Below are 27,361 nucleotides of genomic sequence, written 5' to 3' on the forward strand. Positions count from 1 at the left end.
CTCTGAGTTCAACCCTCTGGTGTCCAGCTGGAAGGAGAAATACTTGGAATCTTAGCAGCTTAGAAGCCCCATTGCAGCCATTGAAACTGGGGGCCTGGCCTGGTCAAGGCAGGACAGGCCACCAGACCACACTGCTCCAGAGCCAGAGTGCCCACAGTACATGGCCGAGAGCCTGGCCCAGACACTGCCCAACACAAACCCCTTGGCTGAGGACCTCAGCTCGGGGAACACAGGTACCTGTGCCAGGAAAGGCCTAGTTCCTGGAAACAGTTCCCCAGCTAGGGAAGAAGTGTAATGCCTGTATTCTAAGAGCTTAGCATCCCCTAAGCTTTTGGGGTTCCCATGGCTCTACTCCTTCCCTGGCGTCCATCTCGCCATCTGCCTCTTTGCAGCCCTACAAGCAGTACAACCTGCTGAATGCCGACATGACCCGCAACCTCATGATCTGCTTCCTCTGGATCATGAAAAACGCTGACCAGAGCCTCATCAGGAAGTGGATCGCCGACCTGCCATCCATGCAACTCAACAGGATCTTAGATCTCCTTTTCATCTGTGTCTCATGCTTCGAGTACAAAGTGAGTGCGAGGTGGCTCAGCCTTACACCAGCCCTTAGCTCTCCAGTTCAGGTTGATCTTGCTGCTGCTCCCATTTGCTTGGGAATGGAGGCATTATTCGTTTTTCTTACTTCTGTATTGAAATCCGTAACCTATTTGCATTCTAGAGCATTCTAGAAATGGTCATTTCTCAGGGGAAAGATCTCTACCTTCTGCAGAGAGAGCCCCATTCTCATTCACAGTATTTCAGCCGTAGGATCCCCAAACAGCATCTTCGTGTGGCACATGTCCACACTGGTGGCTGTTCCCCACTGAGTATTGTGTTTTGAGGATTCTCCCCATGGACAGAGATCTCACCACACTAAACATCCTTCTGCCTCTGTCCTGTCCAGGGAAAGCAGAGTTCTGACAAAGTCAGTACCCAAGTCCTGCAGAAGTCAAGGGATGTCAAGGCCAGGCTGGAAGAGGCTTTGCTCCGCGGGGAAGGTGCCAGGGGGGAGATGATGCGGCGCTGCCGGGCTCCAGGTGTGATGGCTTTGTCCTTCTGTGCTCTCTGTCAGCAAGTTTTACACCCCTTGTGAAGCAACATGTCCTCACAGCACGAGTACACATACCATCGCTTTCTTAAGATGTTAGGAGAATAGAGACAAGCAGGTTCTAGGATTCTGTGCATGAAGCATGGAACGTTCCCTGTGTGCTTGCAAGGGAAAGCTACTGTCTTGAGATCACAGGAACCCTGGAAATGTCCCCCAGTGCATCTTCCATTGAAAACTTGTCAAATGTACAGGTCTCACCCTGTGAGGGATGTGAGTCACAGGGTAAATGGAATGTGGGTTCCTCAAGGTTGAAGCCTCTCCACAGGGTATTGGCCTTGTCTTTGTGGAGCACACACGAGACGCTGGATAATTCTGGTTCCAAAATCATCTCCCCAAATCATTCAGGGCATTTTTAGAATACAACTGATTTCTCGCCGGTGGCGTCAGAGTGTTTCGGGCCTCCTGGGACCCTGCCAGGAATGATCTCAAAAAGGCTGAACTCACTGCTGTAGAACAGAGTGAAGTGCTCAGACACGCTCAGTCTAGTCACTGTGCTTAAAGTCAGAGTGACTGCTCGTCCTATGCGATGGGACACATGGCTGGGAACTTGAAAGGAGCTCAGCATTTTCAGTGGGGGGTGGGGGTGGGCACCCTCAGTTAACACCCACACACTCCTCTTCAGTAATTCACTGAGAACCCCAGTTTCATCAGAACTCTCTACTCATGACACATGGGCTCCGCAAGGCTCCAGAAAGGCAATGGTCCTAAAGCTGTGGGCTGTCAGTCAAAGAGCAGGTGGCCGGGGCTGGGTGCTGGGCTGAGTCACATCTCCCACTGCCCTCCGATATGGGCCCTAATTAGCCGGAGACACGGCGCTGAGTCCACTCCACTGAGCTTGTTACGGAACTTCTGGTTATCTTAGAGGGCTTCATGCTAATCAAATTCCTCTCATGCATTTCTTAACTCCTAGGGAATGACCGATTTCCAGGCCTCAGTGAAAATTTGAGATGGAGGAAGGAGCAGACACATTGGCGGCAAGCTAATGAGAAGCAAGATAAGTGAGTCACTCAGCAACTTTGTGCCACTTTTACCGAAAGTTCAAAACTCTTTTTTTCCCAGGCTACTTGTGTTACTGAAACAACTACATCCTTCTAAGGGTAAGAAAACGAAACATCATTATCTGTGTAAATTCGCTTCATCCAGGGACTCAGGATAATCAGAGGTATAAGGAGTTATGATTTACAGCTCTTGAAACTTTATCACATTGATAAGCATTTAAAGAAAACCAATATTTAGCAATCTCAGATTGCTTGACCAAAGCTGCTGGTGGGGACAGGACAGGGCACCCAAGACCATATAGTTCAAGTTCATATTTCCCTTCTAGACACATGTACAAAGTGTGTAGTCAGAGATATTTATGTCAGTTATTACTCATTTTAAAAAGAACGGAAATGTTCTAAGTGCTCAAGAATAGGAAACTATGTAAGGAAATGTTAGGTTGGTATTAAAATTTCATGACGTGGGGCATGCTTAGGAAATGATGTTAAATGAGCAAAAGCAGGATAGACACTTGATTTTGGAGTAGAATCTTAAGTCTCTAACTACATAAGGGAAATACTTTTTAAGACTAGTAGGAAATTTACCAAATTATTATCAGTGGTTTTCCTTGGATGGTTCTCTTTAGATGTTGAAGTAGTCGATGTTTTCTTCTTTATACTTTGCTGTGTTTCCTACAATGGGTATGTGTATTATTCTCTATATACACACACATATACACACATATATACATATAAGCACGTATCTATACATACCCATAACGAATGCTATTATCAGCAAAAAAATATTAAAAAATGAAAGAAAAAATCCTGCTGCTTGGTTTGCAAGATATGAGATATATTTGTGTAAGAATTTGAATATATAAGGACATGAGACTAAACATGTTGAACAGACCGCTCCTGTCTGCTGTTCCTCTTCACAGCAGATAGCTCCATGAATCTCAGGGTCCACTGAGCAAAACAGTATATGGTCACAGACACTGCCCCACACCTGACAAGGTGGAGTTAGCATATCTCCATGGGGTAGGAAACACCCATCCCAAGGGTAGAGCAGACTTGGAAACTGTTTCATGAGTAAATACAGTTACTGTCTCTGCTGTCACCACAAGAATGCATCATTCTAGTCAACTTATGGGACCTTTGAGAGTCAAATTTATTTTAAAACGTTAAGGAGACAAATATATTTTTATTATAGATGTTACTGAGAAAGCCCAGTTATTACTCTTACTAGTCATATCCATTCTATTTTATTCTTGCTCTGAGTTCCCTGAACTAGTGTTTAAGATATTTGGCACTAAGAATCCGTAAATTCTAGTTCAGGCAACAAGCCCTCTATTTTCCCCAAAAACAGAATGAAAGAAATGTGCATGTAATTATGTGCTACAGAACAGCTTAGGGGTTAGAGGCCATTTACTCTCTGAGTTGGGGAGAAGAGCCTAACCAGATGTGTTTGGCCTGGGCTGTGTAAATTGATGTTTTGGAAACTGAGAAACCTTCCCCTTTTGCTTGCAGAAATAACACCACACTGAGCCTTTCTGTGCGGGGCTTCCCTGTATTCCCCATTCAGCTCCCAGCCCTGAGCTACATCGTGGGCTGCTCATTGTAGGGCTAGAAATCCACCTTTGCAGATTGTCAAGGGTGATGTGGGGTTTTCTGTTTTATTTTTCAAAAGAAACCATGGTAAAATTATAACTCCTCCATTTAGCTATTTGGAAAACTTTTTGTAATTAAATAGTGGCATCCTCCACCTTTTTCTCTCAGATCATTTTTCAATGATTTTGGCTCTGTTTCTTTGTAGAGCAATAATTTTCAATCAGGCTATCCATTAGAATCACCAGGGGAGCTTTTAAAGCTCCCAGTGCTCATTAATGTACCCCAGGCCAATTAATTCAGAACTTCTAGCACTAGGACCCAGAAATCAGTATTTGGTAAAACTCCCTAGGCTATGCCGTTGTGCAGTTAGTCCAGTTTTAGAACCAGTGTGTTATGGGACTGGCTGGTGGGCTTTCCAAAAACTAAGATTAGTGGCAGTCATAGTTGCATGAAAATACAAATGTACTTAATACCACTGAACCACCTTGGTGGCTCAGTTGGTTAAGCACCTGATGCCTTTGGCTCAGGTCAGGATCCTGGAGTGCTCAGATTGAGCCCTGAGTCAGGCTTCCTGCTCAGCGGGGGGAGTCTGCTTCTCCCTCTCTCTCTGCCCCTCCCCCGTTCCTGTTCTCTCTCTCTCTCTCAAATAAATAAATAAAATCTTTATTAAAAATAGTTAATATGGGAAATTTTATATGTATGTTACCACAACTGGAAAACTTTGAAAACAAAAATGAAAACCAGATAGAGATCTGCATTGTCCAATACAGTAGCCACATTGGTACTATAAGTAAAACATATCGGCCAGATTTTGACGATTTAGCACCAGTGAAGGAATCTATAAGATCTCATGAGTAATCTTTATAATGATTATACATTGACAGCTTTTTTTTCTATATTGGGTTAAATAAAAGTCTTTCATTTAATATCACCTGTTTCTTTTTGCTTGCTTAAGTGTGGCTACTACAAAATAGAAAATGGTATTTGTGTTCCTTATTATGTTTTTGTTGCACAGCACTGCTCAAAATCTCAATCTACCAATACTTTTTTTAAAAATAGCTTTTATATTTCACTTTTCTTTTTTTTATATATTTCACTTCTCTTACACAAATATTACCACTTGCAGAATGAGAAGCAGTGTAGAGCACCTTGGCACCAGAGAGCCTGTTCTACGCTTGAAAACATTTAAAACACAAGGAAATACTCATTCTGAGCCCTCGGTAGTGTATAAGCGGTAGCAGGGTTCCCACTGTTGGGTGAAGGGGAATTAAGAACAGCTTAAGTGGTGATCTGGGCTTATATATAAGCAGTGGCAGGGCTCCCACTGTTGGGTGAAGGGGAATTAAGGACAGGCCTCTGGGGCATCTTGGGAAAATGAATTCTTCACACTTCTTGTCTATGGCCCTACCATCCTGAACGGCCCCAATCTTGTCTGAATTCTTCACACTTCCCTTTTCTGGCCACTAAATAAATAAATAAATACATACATACATACATACATACATACATACATACATTTATTTATTTATTTATTTAGATTTATTTATTTACTCAGAGAGAGAGAGAGAAAGGCAGAGACACAGGCAGAGGGAGATGCAGGCTCCATGCAGGAAGCCCGATGTGGGACTCGATTCCGGGTCTCCAGGATCACACCCCAGGCTGCAGGAGACGCCAAACCGCTACGCCACCGGGGCTGCCCCTGGCCACTAAATTTAGATGATACAAAATATCCCTTTCCAGTTTCACTTAGGTTTTATGAGAAACCGTGAACTAGTGCCTGAAACGTTCTGGTTACTCAAAATGGAAACCTCATTGAGAAGTAGCACTAGGCAATATCCCATTCCCTCCCATTCCCTAGTGGGTGATAACCTCAATATCCAGCAGCAAGACATTAGATGACCTGCCCTGCAAGAATGTGACTTTGCTGTCCACTGGAAGAAAAAAAAAAAAAACAAAAGGTCCACACTTGACTGGGCAGCCTCTGGGTGGTCTTTGGGAAGTCAAGAGATTGACTCTACCCTGCCCCAGTTAAGAGGCACCACCCTTTCCTAATCCAGCAGTAGTGTTGTTTGCCAAATTCAGATCCCACCCGCCCTCCCCTTGGCCTGTGGCAGAGGCTTCCCTTGACTCAGATCTAGAGATGGTTCTCACACATGAAATACAGGAATGGCCCAAGGCTTCACACAGCAATCGGATTGGCTAGCCTCATTGCAAGCAGCAACCAATAATTGCTTTTCTGCCCATTTTGTTATTTCTGTAACTGTCATCATTATTCATCATAGTGGGGCTGCAGATGACCTGGAGACTTGACCTGGAAAATCTTTTTAACCAGACTCTAATCTTGGAAAGATTGCCCTGCAATCTTTTGTTACCTGTGGCCAGCTCTTTGTTCTTACCTCAGGATTGGCTATTCAGAATGTTTCTTTACACCTTGATGCACAGATTGCCATCGTTGGAATATGGCCAGGTTTGATATGCTCTTTAATTTAACTTCTTTTTTTTTTTTTTCTTAGAACAAAGGCAGAGTTAGATCAAGAAGCCTTGATCAGTGGCAACCTGGCTACAGAAGCAAATTTAATCATTCTGGATATGCAAGAGAACATTATCCAGGTGAGGACAACATATACCTGATCTGTTCAACATGAATATGTTTACTAGAGGAGTTTAATAAGGAATTCTTTATAGATAATCATGAAAGTGGTAAATGTGATTCCTAAATGCCCTTTTTTTTTTTTTTTTTTTTACTATTTACAATAGTGTTCACCTTACAAATTCCAGAGATACTGAACATTCTTCTGACTTCTTTGACTTACTCCTCACTTAGGTTCTTGACAAGCTGACCCTCATAGTTAAATCTGCCACGTGTGTATCAATTTTATAACATAGATGGTGGGCTTATGGTTGATTATCTAGAATAGGGATGGTAGCTAGGATTTTTGTTTTGTTTTTCGCTTTTTGACAAGTCAACTCCAGTTGAATTATGGTGATGTCTAGTATGGGAGCTAAGATTTTGACTGGACCAGGTTTTTTAAAAAAAAAAAGTGCTAAGTCTGAATAATGAGGTCTACTTTGGACATAGATTGGTGAAGGAAAGTCACTTGTACCATGAATTTGCCATCCCCGCTGCAGAAAAGTATGGAACCACTGTGAGCTTTGCAGTAATACCACTTACCATGCTAATTTTATCTCCTAAATGAATGTTTCCAAAATTCCCAGGAAGTCTAGGTGATCATGGATTTTTGGCTAACCTGAGCAATGTATCCCTCCATGTTAACAGCAAGAAATCACTGATTCGGGTAGATCCAGTGTTGCTCGGAGCTAGGAAAAGAGATATTGTTGAAACACAGGGAAACCTTAGTTATCCTACTTTTGAGCAGTCTAACATCAAAGTCATTATTATAGAAAAATAAAGACAAGAAGTATGTGGTATCTTTGAGATCTTAAATTCTTGGCATTATACTGATTGTATCTCTATCCTTCACTGCTTTGGCTGCCATATACCTAATAGTCCTCAAAATGTTCCCCCCCCCCCCCCAAAGAAATGGCACTTGTTTGTCATTATCTTTGGTGGTATTAGTCTTGCTGTTTTATTTAGAAACATTGCTGCTACCAAGCAGCCCCTTTTGTACTGGGAGATCCATAGTTGTGTTTTGAAGCCCACAAAGAAAGCCATGTCTTCTATACAAAGAAAGAACATTCCAAGAGCTGTTAATTGGGATGGAGGGAGGTGTGCATTATAACTGAATTTAGCAGCCCAGAATTGGGCATAAATCCCAAAGCATCTGGGATCTTTTGGAAATAGGTCTTTAGCTGTCATGGTAATAGATAATGCGTGTGGTGGCTTCCCAAACCCTTAAGATCTTAGGCTAAAGAGATGGAACCTAAGCACCACTGCGCTAATTGTCAAGAGTGCCTACTTATGTCTTCACCCCTCAGCCCCCTGGCACTGTGGGATTCAGTGATACTCTTCTTCCATTCCCCCCAGGCAAGCTCGGCTCTGGACTGTAAAGACAGCCTGCTGGGAGGTGTTCTAAAGGTCCTGGTAAATTCTCTGAGCTGTGATCAGAGCACCACCTACCTGACTCACTGCTTTGCAACCCTCCGGGCTCTCATTGCCAAGGTAAATATAGGATGCTTGTCTTCATACTCCTGATTAAGAGCTGACAGTCTCATCTGGCTTCACACTTCTCCCTTCGGGTAGGCCAAAAACCCACATAGCATGGGATTAGGGGACATCAGGGTGAAGGTTCTAAGTCTCCCTAGGAATAAAGCAGATGCCCTGATTTTTTGAGAAGTTATCGTTGAAAGGAACAATGATGACTCTCACACTTGGAAGGTGGCCACAACTATAGAGATTTGACATTGCCACTCACTGGGACATGAGAGCAGAAACAACTGAGCACCCTTACCTTTCACTCTTTTAAATAGCGCATCTAGGTGAGATTCATGTCCTAAACATGACACCCCTTAGTATGTCTTGCCAAGTGTCATGTCATAAAATGACAGAAGATTTAGAAGTAAATTTCTCATAGCCTGAAGAATATAGACTTTCCTTACAAAAAATGGTCTAATGTGGTTTATTTTCTCCCCCTTGATTGGAAAAATCTCAGTTGGCACTTTTTTAATGGAATCTTTTACATTTTTTTAAGGTTTATTTATTTATTTAAGCAACCACTACACCCAGCATGGGGCTCAAATTCACAACCTCGAGATCAAGAGTTGCTTGCTTCTCCTATGGAGCCAACCAGGAGCCCCAGGATTTTTTTTACATTTGGAAAGTAGAATTCTTCTACTCTCCCCTATCAGGATGATTTTCTCTTTGTTAGTTGCCAGAAATTTCCAGGGGACTCAGTAAACTCAGGATAATCCTTTCAGGGATATGACTTTGTCTGTAAATGCAGCCTGGCTAACAATGCAGTGAATTCTGCAGGCCGAATCTTTGTTGTGTGGTTCATAATTATATCTGAAGTCGACTCCGTTGCTTCAATTCATCTTCTGACTCAAGGAGCTCATTATCTTTATGGAGCAATGCATGAACTCTTCTGGGCTTTCTGCTTCTCCCAGCAGACATGGCCTATTTCAATAGGCATCGAGTCCAGAGAAAATCTGAAAGTGCCAAGTGATGCCTAATGGCCTCTGTGTCTCTCCTAGTTCGGGGATCTGCTGTTTGAGGAGGAGGTGGAACAGTGTGCAGACCTGTGCCAACGAGTCTTACACCACTGCAGCAGCAGCATGGATGTCACCCGGAGCCAAGCCTGTGCCACCCTCTATCTCCTTATGCGGTTCAGCTTTGGAGCTACCAGTGTAAGAGCTCAGATGGCTGGGTGACCTAGAATCAGGAGAGAAAGTCAGTGCAAAACATTGGTGGAAGAAAGTTTGTAGGATTGCAATTTCCTTCTGTCCCATGTGAAGGAGACAGTTGACTAGATAGGTAGATAGCAGCTTTTGAATTTGCAACCAGAAGTGAATATAAAGACTGATGAATACAGTGGTTTCCATCTGTGTGTTTCAATAACAAGGGAATGCATATATGTAGATTAAAAGTTGTCATCTGTAGGGAAAAATACAGCAGGCAGGTTAAGAGTTCAGAAGCTTTTGTCTTGTTTCCAAATTCTGGTTGACTGTGGACGAGAATTTGAATGATTAGTATCATCTGCACTGGAGTTTTAATCGAAGCTTTGCAGCCTTTGGAATTCAACTTTATTGCAGAAGAACAAACCTTTGCTTTAGTTTATCTAGATTTTTAGTTTACTTAGATTTGTCTAGATTTTAGTTTATCTAGAGTATTTATATCTATGGTCACATTAACAAGCATGCTCAAGTGCTCTTAAAAGATAAATTGGCCCATGGAAAAAAGGCAGGGTCCTCATAATATGTTAGGCATAACTATTTAAAATACTTAGGACATTTTCTCGGGGGCCCCTTGGATAAATCTTTCTCCCTAGAGCTAGAAGGGAAGGAGAAATAGAAAGTTACTGCCTGCCCAGAGTCCAGAATCAGAAAGCGTGGCCAGGGTGATGCTGTTCCTTTTTACAGTTTAAGTCAAGTCCCAAGAAGAGGAATCTTGGCACAAAAGGATACATCTTTGAGACCCAGCTTTGTAGGAACCTTCCAGCCTTGCAACATGGAGGCCATCCAGTCCTCAATGAAAATTTAAAGGGAGCTGACAGATTTATGTCAGAGCAATATCCATTTAAGCCATTTAAACAATGATGTGAGTCTTGTGCAAAGTATACCTCGCATTTCATTGAGAAAAAAAAGGAAATGATTGAGACAGAGTCAAAGAAACATTGGGGAGTTCCTGGTGTCTGGCTCCACTGCCTTCCATTATCCTCTAGCCAAGTGCCTCTTACTTGCTCCATCTTTTCTTCTTTATGACATAGAACTTTGCAAGAGTAAAGATGCAAGTAACCATGTCTCTGGCATCACTGGTGGGCAAGGCACCAGACTTTAACGAGGAGTACCTGAGAAGATCCTTGAGGACGATCTTGGCCTACGCAGAAGAGGACACTGCCATGCAGGCCACTCCTTTCCCTACCCAGGTAAACCAAAGAGTGTGCTTTATCTCACATACCGGTTTGAGGTCAGCCAGTTATATATAAACTGGTATATATATACGTGTGTGTATGTTGTATAATTACATAACACATAGAATTATTTAACAGTTATATCTTATGCATAAAATATTTAAATGTTAAAATATTTAAATGTTATGTATGCATGAGTATTTAATATATAGCACATTATATATAATATATATTATAAATATTATATATATTATATATTTCATATATATAATGGATAGATATGAAATGTGAGCTAAAGTCCTAAGCTGCCATCTATTTGGTATAAAATACCCTAATGTTCCAGAGTACAGGTGAGAGCTCTTTGCAAACAGCTAAAAGCAGTTCAAATTAATTAACTTTTTAAAAAAATTTTATTGATTTATTTGAGAGAGAGAGAGAGAGAGAGCACAGAGGGAGAAGTAGACTCCCTACTGAGCAGAGAGCCTAACACAGGGCTCAATCCCAGGACCCTGGGATCATGACCTGAGCCGAAGGCAGACACTTAACTGATGGAGCCACCCAGGTGCCCTTCAAGTTAAACAAAAGGAAGAAAGATACTATAAGGATTCAGGGCTAATTCATGGATCCCAACAGCCAGCTCACATCCAGGCCTCCAAAACACACGGACTTGCAAAGATGTAGGCCACACAGGATCTATCTAGACTCCCCTCCGACTGCGAGCTCTGTTCCCATAGAGCATCCCATCCATAGCTATCCCTCACCCTTCCAGTGAAGCCCTAGCTTGTTACCATGGATGACAAAGCCAGGAATGCTTAGAGGTGTACCCTTTCTTGCAGGTGGAGGAACTTCTCTGCAATCTGAATAGCATCTTATATGACACAGTGAAAATGAGAGAATTTCAAGAAGATCCTGAGATGCTTATGGATCTCATGTACAGGTAAACTTTTTAGATTTTATTTATTTATTCATGAGAGACATACAGAGAGAGGCAGAGGGAGAAGCAGGCTCCCCACAGGGAGCCTGATGCGGGACTCGATCCCAGGAACCTGGGATCATGACCTGAACCAAAGGCAGACATTCAGCCACTGAGCCACCAGGTCCAGCACACCCTCTGTATGGAGTGAAAACAACCAGACTGATAAATGTTTGCTTCCTCTCTCATTTTCTAGACATGTAGGGAGACACTCTTAGGGCGGGGAGGAGGATGGGAATTCTTGGGGGAAGAAAGTGGCCATACATGATAGAAAAACAGTGTCATGAACCAACTGTCCTTGAACCTTTCTCAATCTGTCCTCAGAATTGCCAAGAGCTACCAGACTTCTCCTGATCTGCGGCTGACCTGGCTCCAGAACATGGCAGAGAAACACACCAAGAAGAAATGCTACACAGAGGCTGCCATGTGCCTGGTGCACGCAGCTGCCTTAGTGGCCGAATATCTGAGCATGCTGGAGGACCACAGCTACTTGCCTGTGGGCAGCGTCAGCTTTCAGGTGAGGCACAAGCTCAGCTTTTCCTCTAGAGGAGTGGTTCTCAACCGGGGGCAGTCTGGCCTCCCAACCCAGAAGGCGTTTGACAGTGGAGACATTTCTGGTTGTTACAACTGGGGGTCGGGGGGATTGACATCTGACACGTAGAAGCCAAGGATGCTGCTGAATATTCTACAATGCATATCAGCTCCCACCACAAAGAATTATCTGGCCTCAAATGTCAGTAGTGCCAAGGTTGAAAGAAATCTGCCTTAGCTTATTATATCTGCCTCTTCTAATTGCTTTACCATATTCATTTTTTTAAACTATTTACAATAAATGTAGAGTTGATGGGCACTCTAGACATTCCCAAACACTTGGATCCATGATTGCATTTGACCCTCCCCACCAACCAGTGAAATAGGCAGACAGGCAAGGTATTATCACTCCTCCTTTACAGATAACAAAACTGAGAGAGTAGCCTTTCTAAGGTCACTTAAACTCTTTCTCAGACTTGTAGTTGGCGCAGTACACTGACAACTGCATAAGTATTTTCCAAACACTAGAGAAATGATCTCCCGCAGGACCCATTCCTTTGATCGCATGCCTCAATTCTGTAGCATCCCACACTTCAGTCCCAAATCAAGGAAGAACCACATTGACTTGAGAAGGAGAAAAGGGAGCTGAACCACTGCTTTCTTAGGATGAGCTGAATATGACCCACAGTTAGCAAAAGGAAATAAATAGTCTTCTGGGTCTGAACATTAACTCAGGCTAGGATGCTTAGTGGCCACTTGGACAGCTTTTTGCTGAATAGTGTAATACAGTCTTTAGAGAAAATAAAAGTTTTATGAGTCCATTTTTAAGAGAGATACAATCTGCAGAAATGACTATCCTTGAAACCATGGACAATACAGAGCCGTTTGCAAGCCAGACTCACAGTCACTTACAAGTGTTTATCCTTGTTTGAATCTACATGACTGATTTTATAAAAAACTTCTTTTCTGTATTCTTCAACACCATTTTGTGATGGCTGTGTGAGCTAGAGGGAGAGGACAATCTAAGTAGCTTCCCCAAGCTTTAGGAAGAAGTCACTGGAACCATTGCTGGGGGGCTGGGAGTTTCTGAGTTCCTAGAACTCTGTTCACCTGGGTACCTGTTTGCTTCTCCTCATTAACCCCTTCTTTCTTATGGCTTTCAGTAACAATAAGTGTTATTCTAACATTTCGTCCTCAGCAAATATCTTCTATTCTCAATTCAGAAATGTGTGTTATAGAGGCCAAAAATGAAATTCTTATCCAAAAAGCATAAAAAAAAACCACATCTGATTTTCATTTGCCTAAAAGCGAAGACAGTTACAAAAGTCATTTTAGATGTACCTGCTTCTTTCATCACATTTATTTTGTCTGTTTGATATTGTCAAGGATAAATATTTTAAGTGCTACTCTTTTAATTTCCAGAAAATCTTTAGGTTTTTTTTTACTTAATGTTGAATCAGATCATCCTCTTTCCATGCTTCATTAACTGAACTATTTATCATTCTTTTATGCCTTTTTCACAGCTACTATTTTCTATTTGATATTTATCACTTAAGTATTAATGGCATTTTGTTATTGACTTTCATGTTTGGTAAGCTAGAGAATTCCAATTTCGCCTAGAATTCAGTCGATTTGCCTATGATAAGCCATGCCAAGGCATGATGGAATAGTTATTCTGGAACCAACAGAAAAACCCTACATTGTCCCTACAGGGGGGCAGTTAGCTCTATTTTTCTTCTATTTATTGAGCACTTACTGTGTCCTTGTGAACTTTACATTCTAGCCAGGGAGAATGACATCAACTAACAATTCCTTATTCAATTATAATTATGAATGCTGTAAGAAAGAGGTACAAGGTACCATGAGTGTTTATAATCTGACCTAGCCTGGGGGTCATGGGAAGCTCAGAAGGACCAGAAAGGGGAAGGGAAAGGCAGAAGGAATTGTGAACTATAAGGTCTTCATGATGCACAGAACATAGTGAGGTAGGTATTGTTCTCAGCTATAGAAGAGAAGCCAAATTATGTTGTTGCTTTTGAACCAGTTCTTTTCTCTCCAATGAGATGTACCAAATCTTTTTGGAATTGTATGCTTTTAAGTGACAGAACACCAAACCTACACAGACCTAACATGGAAATGGAATTTATGAGCTTGCATGAGCACAGAGCAGCACCTACCAAACTGGAAGGAGGGGCCCAAACCACATCATCAGACCTCAGGATTATCACCACTTCCTGTCTCTGCTTTCCCTTTCATGGGCTTCACATGCTCACTGAGAAGTATTTAGGTCTATGCCTTTCCAGGCTCAAGACTAGGAGGAGAGAGAGATGGCTCATCACTAGCAGTTGCAGAGAAAAATCTCAATGCATCTTATTGGTTCTGACGGCCATATGCTCATCCCTGAGCCAATCATAATGGCCAGAGAAATGGACTGCTCTGGTTGGCTGGGCCAGAGTGGAGGTCCACACCTGGAGTTTCCCAGGAGGCTTTCTTCTGCAGAAGGACAAAGGACTTCTGGACCGCGTTAGCCACAGATGTCCAGAGTTGATTTCTTAAATGCTTTGTGCTCTAGTTTTCAACCTTCTTCTGCTCCAATAAAATTGAATTTTTGGAGAAGAATTATAAACTGGAGATAAATAAATCTGTGCAAGGAAAATAAACCTTGAGCCCACTAAATTCCAAGGCACTGAGATCGTTGACATTCTATGCCCCAGACTCCAGTGTTTATTCCACGAATGTAGATATGGATACAATCTCAGATACTGCTGTTACTTTTACCTCCCTGATTCTGAAGCCAAGAAAGTTTGCCAGAATCCTTCTCCCCTGGTTACAGCTAATAAGGCACCATTACTTCAGATACTTCAGCTCTGTCCCTCGACCTTAGAAAATTGCATACAATCCTAATAGTACTCATTTCTGGAGTTATTAGATTCTTTCAACTGAATCATTTGGACCTTCTGTTACTTCCAATTTGGAAACATCATAATAGCAAGACTAGGTTTGAAAAAAAAAAAAAAGCTGGCCACAAGAGATTCCGAGAGCCTCCTATATTGCTACATTATAGTCTTGAATGTGAAGATGGAGGACTGTGACAGCTGTCTTCCCTGATTGCTAGAGTTGATTCATTCAGTCTTCCTAGTCAGGCCAGGAGGCAGTGATTTTACCTCACAAGCCAACTCTGGTCAATTGGTAGTGGCCGTCTGGAGTGCTAAGCTGAAAGAATGTTTAGACTACATTGATCCTTGAACAACACGGGGGTCTCCCCACATAATCAAAAATCCACAGGTAACTTTGACTTTGCCCAAAACTTAACTACTAATGGCCTAGCATTGAGCAGACACCCTACTGGTAACATAAACAGTCGATAAACATGTATTTTGTATGTTATGTGTGTAATATATTGTATTTTTACAGTAATACCTAACTTCTCCTTAATACTTCTGGTATTTCTAAACTCTACAGTTTGTAAATTTTTTCAAATTGTTACAAATCTTAAAAAATCTTTCCAATGTATTTTTTTAAATGCATAGAAATGGACCTGTGCACTTCAAACCCATGATGCTCAAAGGTCAACTGTATATCTCAACTTCAAGGGAAATGGTGCTACACTTGGTTAGTTATACCTGTTATGAGTATAGGAGTAGGAAGGACTGACGTGTGTGCTACCTGTTTGCAATCTCTAAGCTGGGAAGATGTCCCATTACTTTTATTTTCTATATGAATTTCTTCCACAGCTGTGTGCCAAGTTGAAAAAAAAAAGATTCTTAACATGTCTAGAGTATGAGAGTCACTGCAAGGGCCAGAGCTGGGGTGATTGAAAAGGTGCCTAAGGGGCAAAATTTTAAGAAGCACTCACTTTTAGGGTCATGCAAGTTCAGTCATCCTTAGAAGGAGCCTGAGACTGAATGCCTCCCTACATGTTTCATCCTTGGTTTCTCACTTGGTTAACCCTAGCCCGGGCCCTGGTTACTGTACTCTCTGCTGCAGACTTTAAACTCTATGGTTTGTGTAAAGGAAAAGCTTATAAAAAGAACAAAATAGGAGACAACATTAAAAACAGTTGCATTGGGATCCCTGGGTGGTTCAGTGGTTTGGCTCCTGCCTTCGGTCCAGGGTGTCATCCTGGAGACCCAGGATCAAGTCGGGCTCCCTGCATGGAGTCTGCTTCTCCCTCCCTGTGTCTCTGCCTCTCTCTCTCTCTCTCTATGTCTCTCATGAAAAAATAAATAAAATCTTTATTTTTTTTAAAGATTTTTATTTATTTATTTATTCATAGAGCCAGAGAGAGAGAGAGGCAGAGACACAGGCAGAGGGAGAAGCAGGCATCATACAGAGAGCCTGACGTGGGACTCATCCAGGGTCTCCAGGATCACGCTCTGGGCTGCAGGCGGCGCTAAACCGCTGCGCCACTGGGGCTGCCCAATAAATAAAATATTTAAAAACAAACAAAAACAGTTGCATTGCCATCAACATGGCCACCACAAGGACATTCTCATAGGTTCTTATCATATAAGATGGCTGTTCACCTGAACATCAGAGCAGTAGTAGCACATTTCAAAGGTTCACTGGGTGTTGAAACAAGGGGTCTAGTTATGTCTTAATTGGTCTTTGCCTTTTAAAAACCATGATCACTGCTGGACATCCCATAGGGTCGTTTCATGACAGTAATCCAGGTGTTGTTACACCGAGGAAGTGTCTTTTATGTGTGCCCTAAAGGTCAAAAGGAAAAGAAAATTGTAAGTTTTGAAGACCAGTTGCTCAATGTGTCCTTTCAAAATGAACAGAAGCCAGAGCTGCTTTCTAGGTGGAATTACAGATATTGTATCATCACAGGCCCTGTCCTCACAGGGTCTTTGAATGTGGCTGCCTCAGGTCCACATCTTGGGTTCTTATGGTACATTTTGTCAGTCTGGTTCCCCTGTTCTCTGGGCTTACACTGAGGTCTCTTTCAGAATATTTCTTCCAACGTGTTGGAGGAGTCTGCGGTCTCTGATGACACTTTGTCACCTGATGAGGACGGCGTGTGTTCAGGCCGGTACTTCACCGAGAGCGGCCTCGTGGGCCTCCTGGAGCACGCAGCTGAACTCTTCAGCACGGTCAGTGCTCACGGGGATTCTGGGGCCTCCACATGGGCTGAAATCCCAGCATCATGGATGCCAGTCTTACCCCGAGGCAGGCGCACCCTGTGCTGGGGTGTGCAGAGCAGGGGGTGGCCCCCAATGACTTTGATGTATACACATTAGATCACTTCTGAAGGGAGCTGAGAAAGCCTTTCATCACTGCAATATTCTGGTTTTCACGGCTGGGCAGCAGTTACACTGTATTATTTCCATTTAAAAAGGTAGAAAAAGGCTTGCCCAGGGTTACATCACAAATGATGAGGCATGTTCTCACTCTCTCATTTTCTGTCTCTTGGAGAAAAATAGCAGGGCGGAGCCACTGGGAGGAGAGGGAAGGAGTAGATTCACCTTTCTGACAACTGGGTAATACTCAGGATTATCACAAACAGCTCAGAGAACTATGGGAGCCCAAATCCCTGAGACTCCCCTCATTCACCTAGCCTGGGTCTATGCACTCCTTTTTTTTTTTTTTTTTAAGACTTTATTCATTCATTAGAGACACAGAGAGAGAGGCAGAGACATAGGCAGAGGGAGAAGCAAGCTCCCTGTGGGGAGCCTGACATGGGCCTCCATCCCAGCACCCCGGGATCACAACCTGAGCCAAAGGCAGACACTCAACCACTGAGCCACCCAGGCATCCCTGGGTCTACACCCTCCTAATAAGAGAAAAAAACATAAGTAGATGAAGTCAGTGAGATTCAGGACAGTGGAGAAAGCGTCTTGCCTATTTTCATGTTAATAATCCCTCTCCTCCCCGCCCCCCAGTAAATATCTAATACTTCACTATATTTAGCTGATCCAATTTTATATTCATCCTTATATTTTTTCTCTTTTCTACTTTTCATTTCGAGGTTTCCTACCCTACAACCTCTGTGTCTTAACTATCTTTTTTGTTTTAGCTATCTTTTCTTTTTTCTGCTTTCCATTTTGGGATTCTGAGAAAGTGCAATATACTTCTATTTTTCCTAAAATTCCAGAAAATGGATTGGTTAGAATCCTACCAATTCACTAAGGTGCAAAATTTTAAGACATGTGTCCTCCTTTCAGACATGTGTCAAACATCTGGCTTACAGGGTGACTGCTGATGACATTGAAATATGCCAAAGCTGTCTTCCTGAATGGTTCCTAGTCCCTGCTGCCAGTCTCCTGTCTGTTTTTATTCCTTGGGAAACACTTTTGCCCACTTAACGTCATCATATAGTACCATTCAGCGTGCGTCTAGTTTAGTTTGAGTGGTCCAGCCATCCCAGAGAAGCTCAGACATCTCTCCTTCTCTGTAAAATATTGTGGTGCCAATTATTAATCCATTCTCCAGCACATAATGAACTCTGGATGCTCTTCTTAACTTTCCACTGGACTAAATTCTTGTTGATTTTCTTCTCTTTCCAAGGGAGGATTGTACGAGACAGTTAACGAGGTCTACAAGCTGGTCGTTCCCATCCTGGAAGCACACAGAGACTTCCGGAAGCTGACATCCACACATGACAAGCTACAGAAGGCTTTTGACAGCATCATTAGCAAGGTAGCTGGGGATCCTGGCCAGCAGGTCCTGTTACCTGGCAGCAGGTGGCCCTGTCCCAGAGATAGTTAGTCCTGCTTCCTCTCTAGCAAGTGATTTGCCTTGAGCACATCATTGCTGTAGCTCTCCCTTACCAAATGGAGAGGAGCTAGAAATAGGCAGAGGACCAGAGTTCAGACAATTCTGAAAGAACGGATCTTGAATGATGGTAAAACCAGGAAATGTGAGAATTTTTAAAATTCACTTCAAAGAAGTCCTAGAAATCTTTCATGGCATTTCTTTATTATTATTTCCAAAGTTTCTTCCATAACCATTAAATTTTTTTAAAGGCAAGATTTTAGTTTATATTAGTCATAGGAACAAAATGCTTTGTAACAATAAGAGAAGCCTGCCCTTTCTAAGCCGATAGATCCTCAACGAATGACCTAACTAAAGAGAAATTGTCTTATTTTGCTCACCAGGGTCATAAGAGAATGTTTGGGACTTACTTCCGAGTTGGTTTCTATGGATCCAAATTTGGGGATTTAGATGAACAGGAATTTGTTTACAAAGAGCCTGCTATCACCAAGCTTCCTGAGATCTCTCACAGACTAGAGGTAAGAAAAGTGCTTGACACTTTATACTTCACAAAAGCAAGGTAGAGTGGATCATTGCCTACCCCCAAAAAAGTGATGGATTCTTCATTGATCTGTATAAAAAATTTCCCACCTTGCATTTATAATATGAAGGCATTAGGTAAGATCATAAGGTAAAGCAGGATTTGGAGAGTTTTTCCCTAAGATTCTGTGTTTGCTCATCAAAGTTTGTGAATTTATATGATGAGTATTTATTTTCAAGTCTTCCCAAAAGTCGGTCAATGTCATGTGCTTTCCTATCACTCTCAAAATGTTAATAATAGTTTTTCAGCTTTAGGATTATTACCTTGACTTTTAATGTAGCCAAATTACGGAGTTATCCTGAGAAAGTGTTAGGGCCATCCTTTTGGTATCACCAGACGACACATCCCACTTCTGACACAGAGATGCCCACAATAGCCACACCATGAGCCGTAGCACAGTGAGCTCTTCCTTATGAGCTGATCCAAGGAGCCCCCATCTGTGGATTATCAGAGTCAGTGTCCCATCTCCTTTACTGGAAGCCCCAATTCCAACCTGCTGTCTACATTTGATCCATAATGTCGCAGACATGTTCTCAAAGGAAAGGCTAGAAAAAAAAGAAAATTACATAGAGAAAAGTGAGAAAGCAGACATGGAAAGGTCCAAGCCCTAAAAATGTAGAAGGAAAGTCAAGGGGTGCCCTACAAACAAAATCCCCTCGAGCTGAGTAACTGGGGTTTCTGAAGTGCTGACACTTAATTCAAGATTGATTCCTTATGCCTTCTTGCTAGTGCTTCAAACTTATGCTTTTCTGTGGCTATCACACTTAAAACACTTGAGTTGCCAAATTGTTCTTTATGCTATCCGTCCATGGAAAATAAGGCAAGAGACTTTAATCCCTACATGACTCAAAGAGGCCTTGGCCCAGAGTGGTTGAGCAACTTGTCCAAAGTCACTCAGCTCATGAGAAGGAAGAATGGCAATTGACCCCAGGCCACTTGGTTCCCTAATATGTTTCTCCAAAGTAGAACTAGAAATGTATGCTTTGTCTTCTTGTGAAATGTGGTTTGTCACATTCTGGGAAGCCTAGTGGCCTGCAAGTTCCTAGGGTACAAAAGGCAAGAAGTAAGTAGTGCCATTCCCCTGGAGCTGCTTCAGGAAATACGAAGACATTGGTTGAATTAGAGTCAAGCACACTTGTTTTAGGGAAGCGTATACCATGCAGTGCTGCACTTCCTCAGATTTTTATTTATGTCTCCAGAAATGCTAACTTGCCCCATTAGCTCAGAGGGACTTCCAATAATCAATGAACAAATTCTTCCTTATGCTTGTTCCAAACTTATTCCACTTCTGAGATGCAGAGTTGCATTATATTAAAATAGTCTTTATAATCTGTTGGTTCTTCTTGCCTAGGGATTTTATGGCCAGTGTTTTGGTGAGGAATTTGTGGAAGTGATAAAAGACTCTACCCCTGTGGACAAAACCAAGTTGGATCCTAACAAGGTATGGGGAAATTTGCAAAAGAGTCGATTCCTTTGTTCTATCCCCCAAATCATAAAATGACCTCCTCTCTCTGGGCTCTCAAAGTTATTTAAATGTACCCAAACTTTTTTTGTATAGGGCTCAACATGGTTAGATCTTAAAGAAACCATATTCAAAGGCAGGAACCCTAAGAGCTACCATTTATTAAACACCAGCTGTGTGCCTGGGACTGCATCAGGCCCCTTGTGTACCTCATTTCATTTCATCCTCCAGCCTTTTGAACTAGGTGTGGTCGTTCCTATTTTACAGATGAGACAATGGAGGTGCTTTGTCAAGCAACTTTCCAGGATCATGCAAATGTCAAGGCCAGCACTCAAGTTCAGGATCTGTCACTCTCAAACCCATCCTCTTGATCACCATTCTTTATTGCCTTTCTTTGCAAACTTTTCACAACTTCAAACATATTGAAACGAGGCAAGCTTCTCACTGCCAGCACTTTGAGGCACCGGGCTTTAGGCTGCAGGAATTTCTTCCAGTCCTGTGCAGGGCCCACCCAGTGACGTTGGGGGAATGAGGGAAAGGACTTGGACTGCAGCGCCCTCCCTTGTCACTTGGGAGGGTGTATTCTGTCCCATCCGCAGCTGGGTGTGCCGCATCCAGTTAGGACATTCACCACCCCCACCCTGAGACCACGTCACCCTCCACAAGTTACAGGCTCTGGCCCCCACAGCATTGCCCTCTCTTCCACACCACCAGCATTGGGCCACCCGCGCTTCGGACTAAATGGTTACTAATTTGGGGGTTCCCACAGCAGCCCTCAGGTTAGGGAATTCACTAGAATGATTCACAAACCTCAGGCACGTGCCTTATGACAATTGCAGTTTTATGATAAAGGGTACACACAAGGCAGCAAGGTCTGGGAAGGACCCCAGCACTTCCATGTACCCTCTTCTGGAATCCAGGGACATCTCCCCTGCCCAACCCAGCAGGTCTACAAGTGCACCTGTCAGGAGTCCTGGGGTCTAGGGTTTAATGTCCAGGCATGATTGCTTATCTCGCAAGCCACATTACTGGACTCAAGTCTCCAGCCCCTGCCTCCCCTCCCTGGCAGAGGCCAAAGTCAGCCCAGAGTCCCAACCCTCTAATCACTGTGACTGGTCTTCTGGTGACCAGCCCCCATTCTGGGACCCACCAAGCTTGAGTCACCTCGTTAGAATAACAAAGGCCCTCCCATCCCTCAGGAAATGCCAAGGGTCTGGAAGCTGTGTGCCAGCAAGTGCAAATACTCGATATGTTCCTTATTGTATCAAAGGGTGCTGGCTTCCTGCTCAGCCTGCCCGTCGGAGACAGAGGCCTTCATGCGGCTGTCTAAGCTGCTGGGAATAATGCGAGCTCAAGGTATTGATTAAATGCTGGCGGACAGGGGAGCGTTTGCCATCTGGCAGGAATGGAAAGCTAAGAGGCCAAACTGTTCCCTCAGTTCTGTCCTCCAGGATCCTAAGGAGATGACGCAAGTAGGGAGGAATTGACCAAATTTAAGAGTTTGTTTTTCTGCATATTTCAGAAGATTTGCTCACTTCACACACCTTCCCTGGGCCAGGCCTAAACTAGTAAGTGTGGTAAGAGCCGAGCTAGGCTTTGACAGAAGTGTTGCAGATCCCTGGAAGATAAATGTGCACAGCACCTGCTGCGTAGTCACCATTGACGTCCCTGACACATGGTGTGCTTTTCACCTCCTTCCAAATGCCCAGTGCAGGTGGTGAGAGTTTTAAATGAGAAGCTGAACTCAGAATTACAGCCAGATTTCATCACACTAAGTAACGATTTACAGGCCGAGGTCACCGACATCCCCCCATCCCTTTCAGGGGGTGGGTGCTGCAGAGTCAAAGGTCACTGTCATTCTTTTTTTTTTTTTTTTTTTAAGATTTTATGTATTTATTCATGAGAGACACAGAGAGAGGCAGAGACATAGGCAGAGGGAGAAGCAGGTTCCCTGCAGGGAGCCCAATTGGACTTGATCTCAGGATCGAGGATCATGCCCTGAGCCAAAGGCAGACACTCAACCACTGAGCCACCCAGGGGTCCTGTATTCTTTTTTTTTTTTTTTTTTAAGAGGCTTGCTTTCTTACTAAGTGCGCCCTTCTTCATTTTCTTTTTTTTGTGTGTGTATGTACATGCATGTGCATTTTTAAATGCGGTACATGGAGGGCAGCCCGAGTGGCTCAGCGGTTTAGCGCCACCTTTAGCCCAGGGCGTGATCCTGGAGACCCAGGATCGAGTCCCACATCGGGCTCCCTGCATGGAGCCTGCTTCTCCCTCTGCCTCTCTCTCTGTGTCTCTCCTGAATAAATAAATAAAATCTTTAAAAAAAAATTAAATGAGGTACATGGAGTGAAATTCACCTTTCTGGTGTTTAGTTCCCTGAGTTTTGACAAACACATCTAACCACCACCACGAAGGAAAGTTCTATCACCCCCTGATATTTCCCCCTGCCTCTCCCCATCTGTATTGACCCCCTGACCACCTCTGACCAGCAATGATCTACTGTCTCTATAGTTGTGCCTTTTCCAGAATGTCATGTAAATTGAATCCTACAATAATAAGCGCAGTCACACAGCCCTGAGAGTGTGGCTGCTGTCCCTCCACACAGCGCATTTGAGACCCATCCATGTTGTAGTAGTTGTCCTGCTAAGTTGTGTTCTGTGGTGTGGCTGTACCACCGTTCAGTTACCCATTCCCACTGGAAGGACGTTGGGGTTGTTTCCGGTTCTTGTCTACGATGAACTCTCCTGCTGTAGACATTGTGTATGGGTTGTGGTACGTACAGTTTTCATCTCTCTTGGATACGCCTATCATTTGGGGCTGCTGGGTCGTATGGTCAGTGTCATGTACCTGAGTGAGAAACTGTTACCCTACTTCAGAAGGGGCTGTACGAGTTTGCATTCCCACCCTTGGAATCTGAAAGTTCCAGCTTCTTTCCATCCCTGGCGGGGCCCAGTCTTGTCACTTGTCTCCAGTTTGGCCATCCTACTAAGTGTGTAGGGGTCATGGTTTTTCCAGAAAGGAAAGATTGTCTGTTCTGAATGGCAGTTGGCGAACTTCCATACCAAATTTCAGTTGGACCAGTTAGGGCAGTTTAGAGGGGCAGCTTGGAGACCTGACTTCACACGGGCACGTTGCCCTGTCCTTCTCACACCCTGTCTCTCCCTAGGGGTGCAGAGCAGGGATAGCTGACGTCTGGCCTGACGTTCTCAGCTTCTGTGGCTTCGGGGTGCGCACAGGGGTGGTGCAGCTGTGCTGTGTCCCAGCAAGCCTCCCCAGTGTATCCAGACGAGCTCATCTCCTCCTTCCCTCACCCTCTTCCCCTCAGGCCTACATACAGATCACTTTCGTGGAACCCTACTTTGATGAGTATGAGATGAAAGACAGGGTAACCTACTTTGAGAAGAATTTCAATCTGCGGAGGTTCATGTACACCACCCCCTTCACCCTGGAGGGGCGGCCCCGGGGAGACCTGCATGAGCAGTACCGGCGGAACACCATCCTGACCACCATGCACGCCTTCCCCTACATCAAGACCAGGATCAGCGTCATCCAGAAGGAAGAGGTAATGGCATCTGGAGCCAACGGGCTCCGGGCTGAGGTCACTGCTGAATGCATGAGTCTCCCTCCCAGGACGACACATACACACACACACACACACACACACACACACACACACAGACACCTCCTCCATGCTCCTTCATGGCAGACTGGAGTGAGAACCCAAAAAAAGGACACACTTGAAATATATTGTGGTGGTTATACTGTGATCCTCATGGCTCCAGGGAATCCCATTTAGACAGCTGCACATTTTATAGCGTCATTTTATATTTAAATATTTTATGTTTTGAAGTAATATCTTTAACTTAAATATAATGGCACAATTACAGTATTTAATACATATATTTTCATGATATGTTTATATGAAATCGATATTTAAATTTTAAATGGTTGATATTGAATTTTTAGATGTTTAGAAGCAAATATGTGATTCAGTCAGAGTTGTGTTATGAATTATGAGAGACCAGGAACAGCAAGAGAGAAAGCCCTTGAAAAGAGGGGCCTCATGTAAAATAGACAGAGAGACCAGGTGAGTTCTAGTCCCAGATTCTTCCTGCAACATTGCCTGAGACACTTATTTTCATTCAGCTTCCCCATCTCTACACTGAGAGCAAGGACTCCTCTCTCTTCTCTGGTTCTGTGTACAGTAGAAGACTTTGAATCCGTTTTAATAGGGCTGAACAAGAAAGTATCTCAGAACTAGACATAGTATAAATACTTTATTTTACTTTATTTATTTTTAAAGATTTTATTTATTTATTCATGAGAGACAGACAGTGGCAGAGACACAGGCAGAGAGAGAAGCAGGTTCCCTGCAGAGAGACTGATACAGTACTCGATCCTAGGACTCCGGGATCACAACCTGAGCCAAAGGCGGACATTCAACCACTGAACCACCCAGGTGCTCCACTTTATTTTACTTTAGAATACATCTGTGTACATTTATTTGTCATTCAATTTATATAGGGCCCCAGCCTTCCCTGTGATTTGGGGTTGGCGGATCACAATTCAGCATTGTCTTTCTAGTATAAGCCCCACCCATAACACCCTGTTCATAATTTTCAATTTTCATCTCTATAAAGCAGAGGAGAAGCTTAAAGATACTTGCTAACAATATGAGGGCAGAGTCCTTCCAGATTTTTATGATTTGCTTGCCCCTAGCCCTTTACAGTTGTCTTGGGCACACCTAACATGGCAGGAATCTTTATGGCAGCTCACTTTCATGACGTTTTGCTGGCGTTCAGCGTGGTTTTTGTAGAAACAGTACTGTTTCTTTCCACACCCACAGTTCATCAGCTTGTGCATTATTTAATTAGATTAGGTCATTTAAAATAACAACTATAACAGGCATCATCAGGTTGGTGAACGGATGTCTCATGGGGCAGGAGCAGAAGTGGTTGAGCTCACTGCCCACCGGCTAGGGTGTTCAGCAACCACATCAGAGAGCGAGCTTCAGAGAGGTGAGAGAAGTCCTGAATGAGTGGCTCAGTTAAGAGGAGGTTGGTTTAGAACGCATCCATTATATTTCTTATTGTTTTGGCCTTCTGAATACTAGGACAGGAAGGCATAGCACCAAAATAAACTCATGGTCCCAGTAAGAATCCTCACAGCATTTCTTTTATTTTTATTTTTTTAAGATTTTATTTCTTTATTCATGAAAGACACACACACAGAGAGAGAGAGAGAGAGAGAGAGAGAGAGAGAGAGGCAAAGGGAGAAGTAGGCTCTGTGTGGGGAACCTGATGTGGGACTCAATCCCAGGACCCCAGGATCACAACCTGAGCCAAAGGCAGACACTCAGTCACTGAGCCACCCAGCGTTCCAAGAATCCTTGCAGCTTTTCTTGGCCTTTTTTCATTCCCTGAGAACCTCACTGCGTTAGATGGCCAGGGCTGTTGTAACAAAGGACACGAACTGCATGGCTTAAACAGCAGAAATGTGTTGTCTCACGGTTTTGGAGGCCAAGGGCCAAATCAAGATGGTGGCAGGGTTGGTTCCTTCCAAGGGTTATGGGGGAATGGATGTGTTCTGGGCCTCCCTCCTTGGCTTGTAGATGATGGTCTTCACCGCATATCTTCACATCCTCTCCCTCTACCTATGTCTCTGTGTCCAAATGTCCTCTTCTTCTAGGGACATCCACGTAGAGGGCCTATCCTAGTGACCTCTCTTTAACTTGATTACCTCTATAAAGACCCTATCTCAAATAAGGTCACATTCTGAGGTCCTGGGAATTAGGGCTTCACTATATGAAGTTGAGGCGTAGGGGCATAACTCCACCTGCAACATTCAGGAAGGACCCTACCCCAAACCCGCAGAACTTGACAACTAGCAGCTTGACCCTTAAGAGAATTCTGTTAACTAGGAAATCACCTTCAGTGTGAGTCTGAGAAGGTACAAATGATGCCAAAATCATGTTTTAAGGTGGGGCAAAACTTTGAGTGCTGTGCTTCTAATACTTTTTCCAAGTCAAGTAACTTGTTCAATAATTGGAAAGGAAACTTGACAGTGTAGAAAGAACACATGGATTTTGAATGTAGACATCATGGTGATCAAATTCCAAGCTCCCTGCTTACTACCTTGTGTCATTTGGTGGCACTTCCTTAACCTTACCAATTCATCCCTGGGTAAGGTGGAGAGAAGACAGAGGTGGTTTGAAGGACTAAATTAGAAATGTATGCAAAGTTCCTGGAATACAGTAAGTGTTTGAGAAATGTTAGGCCTTTCCTTCCTCTTAACCCATCCAGATTATTTGAAATACTCTGAAAGGCTCTTTACCTGCTTCTTCAAATCCAGGTGTGTGATAGTTCCAGATTTGTCTGTGGCTTACAAGACCAGACAATGACTTCCCTACTCTTATGTCTTATGTTCAGTTTGTTTTGACACCAATTGAAGTTGCCATTGAAGATATGAAGAAGAAGACCTTGCAGCTAGCGGTCGCCATTAACCAGGAGCCTCCTGATGCCAAGATGCTTCAGATGGTCCTTCAGGGCTCCGTCGGAGCTACTGTAAATCAGGTGAGCACAACCAGCTGGTGGCAACTCCTCTGGTTCTTGTTATTTTGGTTTTCATTATATATCGACATCCTCCTTTCTCGAGGTTGAGGAGAAGCCTGGTCCACACATAAATGGTATCCCTAACTTAGACCCAACACTTATGAGATTTAGAAGACTTGAGGAGACCTCTTCTGCTTCATGTAACAACCCATGGTAGAAAAGTCCCAGACATGAGTAAACCATGTCTGAGGAGGACAGTTTTCACAGAGAGATCTTCAC

At 43.4% G+C, this 27,361-nt stretch overlaps 1 protein-coding gene across 4 annotated transcripts in view; it reads left to right on the forward strand.

Moving 5' to 3' along the window:
- The window catches only part of DOCK8 (dedicator of cytokinesis 8), a 230,588-nt gene that overhangs the window by 188,192 nt on the left and 15,035 nt on the right, over window positions 1–27,361 (forward strand). For all 4 annotated transcript variants that reach the window (XM_072839291.1, XM_072839300.1, XM_072839310.1 and 1 more), the window contains 15 exons: window positions 393–575; window positions 947–1,079; window positions 2,061–2,148; window positions 6,252–6,348; window positions 7,724–7,858; window positions 8,890–9,042; window positions 10,122–10,280; window positions 11,102–11,202; window positions 11,563–11,755; window positions 16,722–16,865; window positions 18,280–18,411; window positions 18,870–19,004; window positions 20,418–20,507; window positions 23,857–24,093; window positions 26,960–27,103. In XM_072839291.1, the coding sequence (XP_072695392.1) occupies window positions 393–575; window positions 947–1,079; window positions 2,061–2,148; window positions 6,252–6,348; window positions 7,724–7,858; window positions 8,890–9,042; window positions 10,122–10,280; window positions 11,102–11,202; window positions 11,563–11,755; window positions 16,722–16,865; window positions 18,280–18,411; window positions 18,870–19,004; window positions 20,418–20,507; window positions 23,857–24,093; window positions 26,960–27,103 (2,124 nt within the window). The remainder of the gene's footprint in view (window positions 1–392; window positions 576–946; window positions 1,080–2,060; window positions 2,149–6,251; window positions 6,349–7,723; window positions 7,859–8,889; window positions 9,043–10,121; window positions 10,281–11,101; window positions 11,203–11,562; window positions 11,756–16,721; window positions 16,866–18,279; window positions 18,412–18,869; window positions 19,005–20,417; window positions 20,508–23,856; window positions 24,094–26,959; window positions 27,104–27,361) is intronic.

The sequence above is a fragment of the Canis lupus genome, chromosome 1 (assembly GCF_048164855.1).
Source record: "Canis lupus baileyi chromosome 1, mCanLup2.hap1, whole genome shotgun sequence".
Lineage (NCBI taxonomy): Eukaryota > Metazoa > Chordata > Mammalia > Carnivora > Canidae > Canis > Canis lupus.